The sequence below is a fragment of the Paralichthys olivaceus genome, chromosome 10, assembly GCF_024713975.1.
Source record: "Paralichthys olivaceus isolate ysfri-2021 chromosome 10, ASM2471397v2, whole genome shotgun sequence".
NCBI lineage: Eukaryota > Metazoa > Chordata > Actinopteri > Pleuronectiformes > Paralichthyidae > Paralichthys > Paralichthys olivaceus.
In genome coordinates, this window is record NC_091102.1 from 5,619,861 (window position 1) to 5,632,364 (window position 12,504).

A 12,504-nucleotide genomic window follows, 5' to 3' on the forward strand; every position below is an offset into this window, starting at 1 on the left:
AGAATAACACATGAGGCATTACCATGAAATGTGCATTTGTCTTGTCTGCTCTTTGTTTTATGAAAGAAGACACACACAGTTAGACATCTTTTAAATATTATATATATATATTCACTCCTGCTGCAGACGCCCTGGAGGACTGAGAACAGGTGAGCTGCCACCGTGCCACCATGAAAAATAATTGCATAAATGGAATCTCCCAGCTCAGTGAAGACAGATGGTTTAAAACACAGCAAAGTGAGTGCCAGTCCTTCTCTTTCCTCCTGTTTTTTATTGAGCGGGCTAGTCCCTTTTGCAAAAATCATTATCCACTCCGAATGTTTTCCCTGTTTGTTGCCCTGCAGGGTGCATTTTGTTGTTAGTGCCACTAAATAACAACTAATACACATCCAGAATGTGTTTGTGCCGGCACGCTTTTAACTTTTGATGACTCACTGAGCGGAATTAGGCTCAATAAATAAAACAGGAACAGGATTTTATGAGGCCGCCACTTGAATGACAGCCTCATATAATATGTTGTCCATGTCACATCACTGTCACTTTTCATGACCGCACACACACACACACAGAGACGGAGAGAGAGAGAGGGTTAGAGCCACCTCTCCCCTGCTCCTCTGCTCTGGGGAGGCAGTTACCCTGGCAACCAATGATGTCATAACACCGTGCCTTATTGATTATCTCCGTGGTTGTCAAACGGTCCACCCCAGTGTATATGTGTGTGTGTTGTGCTTGTTGATGATTTGTCATCCTGTTTAATATGCACAACGTCACATTTGAAGACACTGGTCTGAGAAGAGTTTGAATAAAACTGACAGTTGAACATACACACACTGGAAAGGTCGTATCAAACTAATATTAGTGAGCAGATGTTCAATCGTAATCATTTCAAATGGGGCTGGAGCTGAAGGAATACATTAGTAAACAGATGACTATTTAAGTGGTTGGGTCAGTTTGCGAAGGGGCTGGGAGGAGACACAGACTGCATCCACGTAGAAAACGTCCTCTACTGCTTTTTGTTTTGTAATGCACTGAAATTTAGTTTGTGAAGAATAGCAGCGAGTCTGTGCTCAAAAGTACATGAGGTTGTGTACTTCATATTTTACAACCAGTTGTCATGTCTTAGGTTTGAATTCAAGTTTCCACTCGAATCAAATTTAGTTCCACAGAGTTTCAGATTAAAATTGCAGACTGCAGATCATAGCTGAAGAGACATTTTTTAAACGGAAGAGCCATCATACATTCTGCAGTAGCAATAAACCAGCCAATAATGTGACTTATTTCACAGACGCACTCAAACAGTGTTTTGAATGTGTCACATTTGTCACATTTTCAGTAAAGTGGAAATTCATGCCCATTTTCGGGACAGAATCATCACCAAAATGTGTGCCTCACTTGATGGGCATAAACACAACCACAGCTGTGACTCTCCTCTCACCACAGAGCTGTGAAACTAACACACAGGCCCCCTTCACCTGGCACCAAGCTTGTGGGTATAAATGGAAATTGACAATGTTTACATGGTGCTTTTTCTAGTCTTAACAACCACTCAACGCAATTTACATTTCAGTTCTCAATCCATTCATTAAATCTTTATCTGAGTCTTGTCCCTCCACCAAGTTTGGTGCAAATCAGTTCAGGGCTTTTTGCGTAATTCTGAGGACTAATCAACAAACGAGCCAAAAGATGTGTGAAAAGATAACCTTCTTGACGGGGGCAAAAATACTCTTGTTTATCCAGATCTGTTCATGGCCTACAACGCCACAAAATGGAATGGAATTCGGTTTAAGTAGTTTTTGAGTAATCATGCTGAAAATAAAACAAAGAAACAAAAGGTAATGAAAACATAACCTCCTCCACGGTGGAGGTAATAAATCCAGACAAATGAAAACATCTTCTGAGCTGTGTCTCGAGTTTAAAACAAGTTTTACCACCCAAACTGCTGGAAGATAAAATCTCTTTCAAAATTATACCTTGGCCTCATTTTTACCATTTTCCTCAAATATCTGCCACATTTTTGAAGCTGGAAACTTTCTAACTCTCATTTCACTGAGTCTCTGCTGTCTCAGGTATCATGTTCTTTCATGCTTGCTATGTTCTTTTGAGATTTTATTGTAATAAGTTGGTAGCACAATAATAAATCCCCAGTCTTTCCTTTCGTGGTTGGGAAATGCAGAAGGTATTTGCTTTTAAATTCTAACAATCACACAGTTAATGTGTGTCACAGGCTGCTCTTCAGCGAGCAGGGAAAGGAATCTCGAGAATCAGCAGAAAGATGGTGAAAGCAGGTGTTTCCTAGAGGAAATACCACACTGTAAAGAATGTGCTATCCGCCAGCGTCTTGCCTCCGCCCCTCAGGAAGAAAAGCTCTGAAGCTGTTGTTTCAAATTTCAAGGCTTTTCCGCTCAAGCTGCCATCTGCACCAGCCGCATTCATCCATGCCTAAGTGATTCTCTACGTCTGTCTCCTTCGCTTTCTCTCTCTTACCCTCCGCCCTGCTTCCTGTCTCCCCTCACTGTGGCTGCAACAGACCTTCTCTCTTCAAATATCTTTTCCCGACTTCTGTGATCTAAATCTAGCACAAAATCAAATTGGCATCCTCTACAAAGGTGATTTGAGTAAGTAAAAACACAAATGCACAATTGCCATTTGCACAAAGACTGTCCCTTCCTGTTTATTACTGTATGACAGTGTCCCTCCTCTGTCTTCTTCAACACAGATATTTAAGTCTAATAATAGAGGGGAAGCAGGTGGAGCTGACAGAATGAATTTACTACCTGCAGACAATGCCTTCAACAGGATTTAGACATAAATTGTTGGTCTGAAGAAATTCTGATTATCTGGAATAATGTTTTATATCTATTTCACACTAGAAATGCAGGTTAGAATTGAATGATTTAGACATGTGCTCACAAAAACATTTTGTCAGGTGGTGCTCATGCACACCTTTAACTGGGCTTGAGTGGACAGGCATGGCTGGAAATGCAAATCCAATTTTTTTAAAGGAAGAATTTATGAATCCCATTAATTGTTCTTTTGCACAGGGTAATTTAAAGTTTCATTTGGGTGCAGCAATTGGAGATAATTTAAAGGTACTGCTGGAGGAATTAAAGCTCATTAACTCTCTCAGCACAAGTTAATCTTTGCGGTTTCATTATGTGTGTATGGGGGGGGGGGGTGTGTTGCAGTGCTTGCTCGGCCCTGTTTATGCAGAATTGGATTGAGGCCGCAAAGAACAAAGTATGTTGCGGTACAGCCACAATATGTAATGAATAGTTGATGCATTCAAAGGACGCCAATTTGGTTCTATTCTGAGGCCGCTCTTCTATTCCTCCATCGTTGGCCAGAGGTGATGTTGACTTGTTAATGTAATTGTGTCCGTGGTAGGAGCTCTGTTCGTGTGGTTTCAGGTGCCCAATCTAATCTGCGGCTTTCTCAGCAACGGGTGTGAGGAATATTAATGGCCAATAGGACAGTAGGCTGCAGTCCACATATCCTCTCTTCTGGTTTGGAACAAAGCAGCGGTTGAAAGGTTGTGGGCTCCCCAGTGATTTCCTCCAGTCAAATGAAACAGGAAATCAATGCTTCACATTAACCCCTGATAAAAAGTGTGGAGCCCTGAAACCAAGCAGGTTGTGTCCTCAGAATATAAGTTGAATCACCTACACAGAATACCTAAGACTTTATTGCAGTTCTTCTCATCGTCCTCTCTCCCTGAAGTAAAACCAACTCTGCCAGGTATTCCCCAGAAAACTACAAGCATGTCAACAGAAGAACACATGAATGGTGGAAGTAGGCTACACTGAACAATGGCTCGTCTGTGCTACTGACTGATTAACTCTGCTGCATCAGTGTAAAATACAGATTGGAATACTCCGAAGTGTGCACTGCAAGAAGGTGTAATTTATTAACAAATGCCCAATGCATGCTTTAGAACAATGCAGGTTGTCAGCCAGTTTGTGGACAATGGAAAAATGACCATTGTGCATTGTTGACTCTGATTGAATATGTGGACTGAATCTGGAAAAGCTGTTCTGTCTTGTTGGTTTTGCTTTTGTGTTGTTTTTTTTGTTATCGTCTATAAATTTGGGACTAGAGTCACTTCAAGAGGGCTGCACAAGAGATGATTGCTTTGCTGAAAGTTCATGAATACCTCCTACATTCGACTGAACAACGACAGGCTTTTTATCACTTCTGATTTTCATGTAGGTCACTCGTAAGTCTTGCCAGCGCTGCCCCTTTGTATTTCATTCACGTTTTTTCTAAGGCTCTGCTTTGGACCTCGGTATTCTATCCACATGAACATCTGTATCAACAAAGTCTTTGGGAACAGATGCTACATGTGACACTTCTTCTCCGGGGGGATTTAAACTGTGTGGAGTTTCAATGCTCTCCCTGTGTTTGTGTGGGTTTTCTCTCGGTGCTCCAGCTTCCTCCCACAGTCTCTCATGCAGATTGGGGTTTGGTTAATTGGAGATTCTAAATTGACGGTTGTTTGCTATGTTGGTCCTGTGATATGCTGGCGACCTGTTCAAGGTGGACCCCGCCTCTTGTCTAATGTTAGCTGGGATTGACTCTAGCCTTCCTGCGACCCTCAAAAGGATAACGGTACAGATAATGGACAGATGAATGTATGAAAGGAAGCTCTTAGTTTAAACACCAACATGTATCAGCTGGGCAAAAATATTTTGACCTCATTCCACCATGAAACAGCTTTAACCAAACTCATTGGTGGAGTTGGCTACAACATTCATCTGCCATTGTGATCAGCTAATTTGTGCTAACATTTAAATAGTTTTGCTTATTTAAATGAAGGGTTTTTCTCTCTGTGCTGCTTTCGACTTAACTTTGCCCACTGCTTTAACATGAGAGCTTATTTAGTCATAAATATAAAATTGTATCGATTGAAATAGATTTAAAACCAAGTTTCCAATGTAAAAATGTTTTGAACATTAACAGCAATATCCAAGGTCCACCTTCCACACACTGGACGCAGATATAACATAGCTCTCATTGTAGACTCAAACCTGACACTGTACTCCTACTTTACTTTACTGTCATCAATCAACAGGCTCAACGGTGCATGACTGGGACAACCAGGACCTTTGTTTTATTAGTACAGGTTTCAGTGTATATCAGTTTTAAGCCGAACATTCAGAGGCTTCAAGAAAACAAGCTTCCCCTGTTCAGAGGGGCCACTAATGAAGCATTCAGCGCACTGTAATAAATCTAGACACATCGACCCAGAGCTTGTTCTACTGAGAGAGCTTTTCTTTGTTTTTAGCAAACGGTCCCTCCTTCATCTCACACACAAAGAAAGATGCTCATGTACTGTATGTATACGTGAGCAAAAGTACACATCATGGAACACAAAACCTGGACAGAACAACACAAATAACACACACAAACATTAATGTATACATATGATAAGTAGGACGCAAATGCACCGAGTGGTTGCTGTTCACCTCTTGGCTTAGTTAAAGATATGATAACATTGTGCAACCTTGAGTCCTAATAGATGGATTAAGAGGTGGCCGGGAAATGGCCTATTTTGCACCAAGAGGTGAGAGCAAGAGTACAGGTCTGCTGCAGTAACCATGGCAACTGGATCAAGTGGGAAGACCAGGTACCTCGTCCGAAGCAGGGCAAATTGGACGTTCCTCGACACTTCCTCAGACTGCTCTCCAGAGACAAGGAGCAAGACAGCGGATGCTCGCACTTCCTGCCCGCCCATCCCTCCTTGCAGTCGCACCTGCCGCAATTACACTGGCCGTGACCTGCCGAGCACAAGGAGAGGAGGTGGAGGACAAGAGGTGAAACGAATCAGTGGCTTTGCAAAGAAAAAAAAAACTGTTCAAATAAACAGACTGAGAAGAGGAAAGTGAAGAGGACTCACCAGGGCAGGGTGGTGATATAGGTTATGAGGTGGAAAAATGGGCAAATGAAAGCTGGTGTGAAAGAGGGAGGGAGTGGGAAAGAGGAGCGAGGGAGGGAGGTAGAAAACGAACAAAGGGCAGGTATGTGGCACAAGTGAGAGGATGAGGGGAATTGGGTGTCCTGGCTGAACAGACTCCAGCTTCTCTAAGCTGCTGGATTACCAGCATCGATTTTACCACGATTGGACAGAAAGAGAGAGAGAGAGAGAGCAGCAGAAAGAGAGAGAGACTGATAGAGAAACATGAAAAATTTGATTTAGAACCATCAACATGTGCAAACTGTTTCTACATCTCCCAAACTATGAACAATTCACATGAGGGTTTGCACCAAAGATCTTTTGGCCGTGTATATGCAAGGATGCTAGGATAAATCCACTGGGGTAGAAATGATCTGTTTAATGTATGTGTGCACAGAGGAAGCATCCATCATATTTAGCTTATTAATTCTTTAGAGAAGCAGTGAAAAGGTCATCTCCCATCCAAAAACTGTTTGCTAGGTGAAAGCAAATGAATTTACTGTACACTTGCACATTGTAAAGCACTACCCAGCCTTCTTTTAAAGAAATCGTTTGACATTTTGTTTTGCTTGTTCACTTTCTGGATGAGAGTATCAATGCTCTGCTCTCACGTCTAGACAGAAGCTAAATGAGAAGCTGGAGCCAGATAGGTAAGACAACTGGAAACAGTTGGAGGAACAGCTAGCTAGCTAGCTAGGATGAGCGCACTAGTTTCAAACGTGTACATAGCATTGACAACTGGCCATTTTTTGGGTTTGAGCACCAATGTCTTACCTTGGCAGAGTTACAATACTGACCTAGAACCTTTTCTTAGCAACACCTGCACACTTCCTTCTTCAACCAGCCAATCACGTGGCAGCAGTGTAATGCAATCGTCTATACAACTGGTGAGCATGAGAGCATATCTGAATGCACAACATGAGGAGCCCTGAGGCGGATGAGCTACAGCAGCAGAAGATGATGTTACGTCTTAGACTGTAAAGTGCGTGATACATGAAGTTTTAATTTCCCGTTCCCATTCATGCAGATAGGAGCATGCTCTCGGGCTGCAGAGTGGCAGGACTTTGGATAGGCCCTATCCAGTGTTGATGTGATGTTTCTAACGCAGTGCTCTGTGAGTATATTCAGCATATTCATACTATCCAACATCACTTTGATACCTGCTGACATACTTTGCCCCCCTTGGACAGAACCTGTATCCAATCCTGTTCTACCTGTAGCTCATTTGGCTCCAGCTTTTCATTTCACTCATAGATATGAGATGTGTGGATCTTTTAACTCACTCATGACAAAAAAGAAAATCATTGCATTTCCTGTCGAACTGGGTTTCATGGCTTTATTTTTAAATCCAATAGCAGAACACTGACCAGAGCAGAAGTCATCCGTGTATCGGTCGTAGGTTGCATGACAGTTCCTCTCGTCGCACTCGCAGGTGTCTCCATGAATATCTCCCCAGTCACCAGAGGGATCTACGTCATGACAGGTACACTCACCACACACACAGGTCCCTAACACAACCACACAAACACACACATTGGGAATTTACATTGTGTTTTACAATTTACAATTTTACACTGTAGCAGCACTACTTGGTTTTAATTGGGAGAAAAACAAACACACAGATGAAAGGCAAAGTCCAGTTCATTGTCTCTGATATCTTTCATGGATGTGGGACGAGAAGGGACAATATATTTTTCTCCTTTTTCTCAGCAGCCAGCAGGATAAATACACTTTCCCCGTCTGTCTCATTTTTTCCTCCCTCTATCTGTGTATCTGTCTTTCTTTTTCTCATTTGTTTAACATTGCAGCCAGGACATCAGCTGAGCTCTAGTCAGTGGAAATCCCATTTTCTCTTATCAGCAGAGACAGAGCACGGGGAACCCCAGGGGGGCCAGGCCAGCTGGCAAGTCTGGGGGCTGCGGCTGGCGCATGTCTGGCCCCTGGCACTGGGCTTGGTCTCCCTCGCCACCTCATAACCCTGGAGCCCTGGATTTTTAGATGCCGTGCACTTTCATTTCTGTCACAAACGTCACAGCTGAGCTTCAGAGCAGATTACAGCACCTGTGCTATAGCTACTGTTCATATTTTTAGCCATAGTCCTGAAAGGGGGGAAATGTTTTTTCTCTCTGCGCATCATGCAACTGTATTATCTGTGAGTCGAATTGTTGTGATCAAGAATAAATAGATGCACATATTTGGCCTCGAGCAGATGTTATCATTTTGACAGCATGCCAGTTAGTGTATTATTAGCTGAATGGAGGAGGCTAGGTGAACCCAACAGACGGAGGGGCTTGACAGTTTGCCAGAATGAAACAGAGTTATCTATCGGGGGCTGTCAGCCAAATCACTCACCCATTCATTTCAGACAGCGAGCGGGAGATAAAGGTTACGTTTGAGCAAAGGAGAGAGAAAGGGACGACATTTTTAGCGTCTAATAGCAAACACTTCACATCCCTACATCTATACGTGGTGATGAAATCAAATCAGCCCTCTATTGTGAAATCAGCTTCCCTGATCCATTGCCTATAATCGCTGGGAATTATCTTCATAGTGCTTTAAAGGAGGATTCATTCAGAGCGTTTAACGCAGGGATGGGAACTGGGAATTGTTTTTCATTATAATCAGAACCAAATTGTGCTTCTTGTGGGAATTGTTTGGCATCTGAATGGATGATTTAAAATGAAATGCACATTTTACTTGACTGGGAGCAAAGGGGAAGATATAGTATAATATAATAATGTAGATCTGTGATCTTGTGATCTGACAATGTCCTTTAACATGCGGCAGTTTACAGCACAGGTGCACCACATTCAACAGTTTCCTCAAGAGACATTATTAATGCCATTATCATTGGAGCCATATTATTATTACATAACATTTTACATTATTATTTCAGGTAGAAGGTTGGAAATGTAAATATTTCCCAAGCAAATGTGCATATTTTCTGTTTTCATCAATTTCAAATCATGGTAGTCAGACCTTAACAAGTGATTTAACCAGAAATATTAAGAATTGCAATGTTTTAAAATCCTGTTTATGTTGTATGTGTTTGGTCTTATTGATGAAACTGTTTAGTTGGCTGAACACAGAAAGTAGAGAAATTTAATTAATGCTCTGGAACCTGAATGTGCTTTTTCAAAAGGGATCTATAAAAGAATCAATAAGGAATTAGAGTAATAACAAGTAATCCTTATGATCGGAAAAACCCTCAAGCAAGGGGAAGTAGAAAATAGGATGTTCTGCTAAAACCAGTAACAATAAGTATTTTGATATATGTTCCTTTTTTAATTTTGCCTTTGTTCCTTTCTCAGGGTAACACTGTGTCTGCCCTTTTCTAAGCTGAAGAGCAACACAATGGGCTTTTACACCATGAACACAGACGATGGTGGTTCATGCTGCATCAGCTGTGCACTTAACTATAAACTGCAGCGCTGCGATGAAGCTCTGTCCACGTAACCCACCATTTAGCCTCGCCACTTAGCCGGCCCTCTGCCAGTCCACTGTAATTAATTTTAGAGAGCTTTACTGAAATCCCGCAGGATCACTTGAGCTATAGTGGAGCTATTTCCCCGACTGCCTGTCCACCAACCTCTGATGACTTTCAGTGGAATTTGCATATAGGCCTGAGGATTTTGTTTTAACAGTCTCTCCTGTTCTGTCGTCTTTTTCCTCTGTATCACTCTTTTTTTTCTCTTTATCCTCGTTTTCATGTTCAGTTTCAAAGCGACGCGCCAACATGTGGCTGTCACACACCCTTGTCAAACTTATTAAACAACTTCAATCACCAGGCTCTACATCTCAAATAATATTTGACACCCAGAAGGAAACCACACATCCTTCCTCTTTTCAATCTGACATCTAAATTAGTAAAGAGTTGTTCTGATGTCAGATCGGCCCTTTGATTAATAGTCTCTTTTGTGGTTGTCTCATTATGCAGGTTATTTAACATCTTCAAACAAATACCTTATTCTAAGTGTGTCTCTGAAAGTGTATTTGTACCAATGGTGGCTTCTAGAAATTTAAGTTTTAGTATCCAAAAATAAACACCTGAAGACAAGAGAAAAGATCTTGAAAAATACTCGTTTAAGTAAAACAAAGACACTACAAACATTTTCACTAAAACGTTTTCTGTAATGTGATAAACTACAACAGATCATAAACGATGGAATATCAATTGTATTCTTCTTCTTTATAAGTGTTTCTTTCAACATGGCGTCTTTCCTGCCCTTGCTGATCCTAGATAACGGATAATGAATGATTGTTTCCTGTTTCCACACAGTTCCATTGATATGAATATTTTTGGGATATATTATTTTTTGTGTATACTTTATTTTATGTTTCATTAATATAAAATAATAGTTCAACATTGAAATTTACTGGAATCACTTAAACATATCCAAACCAATTTCATATTTCAAAATGCCACATGTATACTGGTTTGAATCAGGTAAACAGACCTCTGTTGCTGCAGATTTTGCCATCTGGAGATGTGCATCGCCGTTTGCTTTCCCATGGGCTGATATCACACTGGAATTCACATTTGTCTCCATGCCAACCAGCAGCGCAGTAACAGTTTCCACAGTAACACTGGCCGTGGCCTGGAAGCAGAACAGGCAACAATTGATCAGTTCCTCTGTTGGTGGTATGGATCAACATTAGATTAAAAAAAAATTATTAAAATACAACAAACGTTGACAAATGTACAGAGGGTGATTTCTTTTTTTTTTGCCCCGAATGTTTTACAAATAACAATCTATGCAGGAGTAAATTATTTATCTCTGTCTTGGTCTTCTCTGAAGGTCTGATAAGAAAACTCAATTAGGTTTTTAAAATTAAATTATGGATGGGGAAGTTAACTGCTCTCAGGCAAAGATTTAACATCATCACCAGATGATGACATGTCATATTTAATTGCAGAGGAAGTCATTGGTTCAGAATTAAAGGTTTTATGACTCTTTTAACCAATATGTTTCCCTTCCAAAATAAATCCAACCAACAGTTAGACAGCCACTGACATTTCCCCAAACTGTATCATCTGAAACACGCCACTTTAGCATGTTGACAGTCTGACAGGCCTGCTGTGTCGAGCTGTGGTTGCCAGAGTCTGATTGAACAATTGTTGTTCAGTGAAGGGTTAACTGCATTACATCAACAGTCTATAAGCTTTGGAGAGCAGATCAAAATTGTGGCAGCATTCCTCTAAGTCGTCATTCAAACACTGAACTAATCCAATCGCTATGACAGCCGCTAACACAACAAGTACTGGGGGAAGAGTGAGAGTATGACACAGCTGAGGCATACCTCCACACACCTCTCCAGTGTCCTCATCCAGACACTCGCTGTCATCGCACTCACAGAAACGTCCGCTCACCAGACCCCTGTTCTCCTCATCGTTGCACATGCAGCTTCCACAGTGACAGGTTCCTGCGGAGGAAGCCAGCTTTAAACTTTAAGGTTAGGTTTGTGTGTTTGTGCAGCTGTGCACTGGAGGCACCGTCTGTGCATCATGTGATCTGGACCGGTGTCAGACCACTGTTCTGCAAGGTGTGTTTGTGTGTGTGTTTGTTGTGCGCAGGGTATGTTTGTGTAGTAGGATGCACTATAGGGACAGACGGGTAGACAACTGCACGCTGTGAATACATTTGCTTTTCTACACGCTCAAAACAGGCCACATACTGCACAGTGCATGCTCTCAGAGATACACACGGGCTCACACGCAGACACACAAACGCTCGTTCATCCCTCATTTAGCTGGAGGCATCGCGGGCCAGCGGTGGGGTTAAGCCCAGGTGGGTGAGGGGCTGTCAGTGTGTGGAAAATAACCTCAGACATCACCTCACACTGTGAGTCTTCAGTGTGCCAAAGCTTAATCATGTGTCCACAGAGATAAACACACAAGCTGTGTGCATCTAATATCCCCAAGCCTGTGAGATTTAAGACCAAATTTAATTATTTATACTCACACTATCACTGTCAATCTTTCCAGTGGTGATCATTCATCCATGAATTTATTAATCTAAGTTATTCATATTGATAGGGAGCGAAGAAATGTATATGTAGTAAATAAAGTCTTATATCATGGTAACAATATTAAAGGGTCAATCTCTTTTTTGTGGGTTATTAAGACATTTTTATCTTTAAAAAAAACATCAATAAACATAAAGCAAACCTTCATTATTTGCTTATTACAACTCAAAAACACATTCAGACCATCATTTAAAGCCATTCATTTGAATTTATGAACCTTTTATAATAACTGCATTGTTGGAAAACATCATCAAATGCAAACTAAAATGCTTCTTTCAACTGTTGTGTGCATATTGTGTGTTTGTTGTGTGTGGTCGCGTTCTACCTCTGTTGGAGCAGACCACCCCCTGTGGGTTCTTGCAGAGCTCTTTGCTCTTCTTGCTGGGGAGGTTACACTCTTCCTGGAACTGGCAGGCGTCTCCGAACCAGTCGTCATCACACTCACACATCCCACAGTCACAGTAGCCGCGGTCTAAAGGGAAACAAGACATGCTGTTTATCAGTGCTGAAAGAGTCTGCCCGTTGCC

At 41.6% G+C, this 12,504-nt stretch overlaps 1 protein-coding gene across 1 annotated transcript in view; it reads right to left on the minus strand.

The window, feature by feature from the left end:
• itgbl1 (integrin, beta-like 1) overlaps positions 1-12,504 on the minus strand; it is a 34,379-nt gene that overhangs the window by 9,663 nt on the left and 12,212 nt on the right. Inside the window, exons 3-7 of the mRNA XM_069533066.1 lie at positions 12,303-12,449; positions 11,252-11,374; positions 10,408-10,548; positions 7,318-7,458; positions 5,628-5,774 (exon numbers count right to left, since the gene is read on the minus strand). Of these exons, the coding sequence (XP_069389167.1) occupies positions 5,628-5,774; positions 7,318-7,458; positions 10,408-10,548; positions 11,252-11,374; positions 12,303-12,449 (699 nt within the window). The remainder of the gene's footprint in view (positions 1-5,627; positions 5,775-7,317; positions 7,459-10,407; positions 10,549-11,251; positions 11,375-12,302; positions 12,450-12,504) is intronic.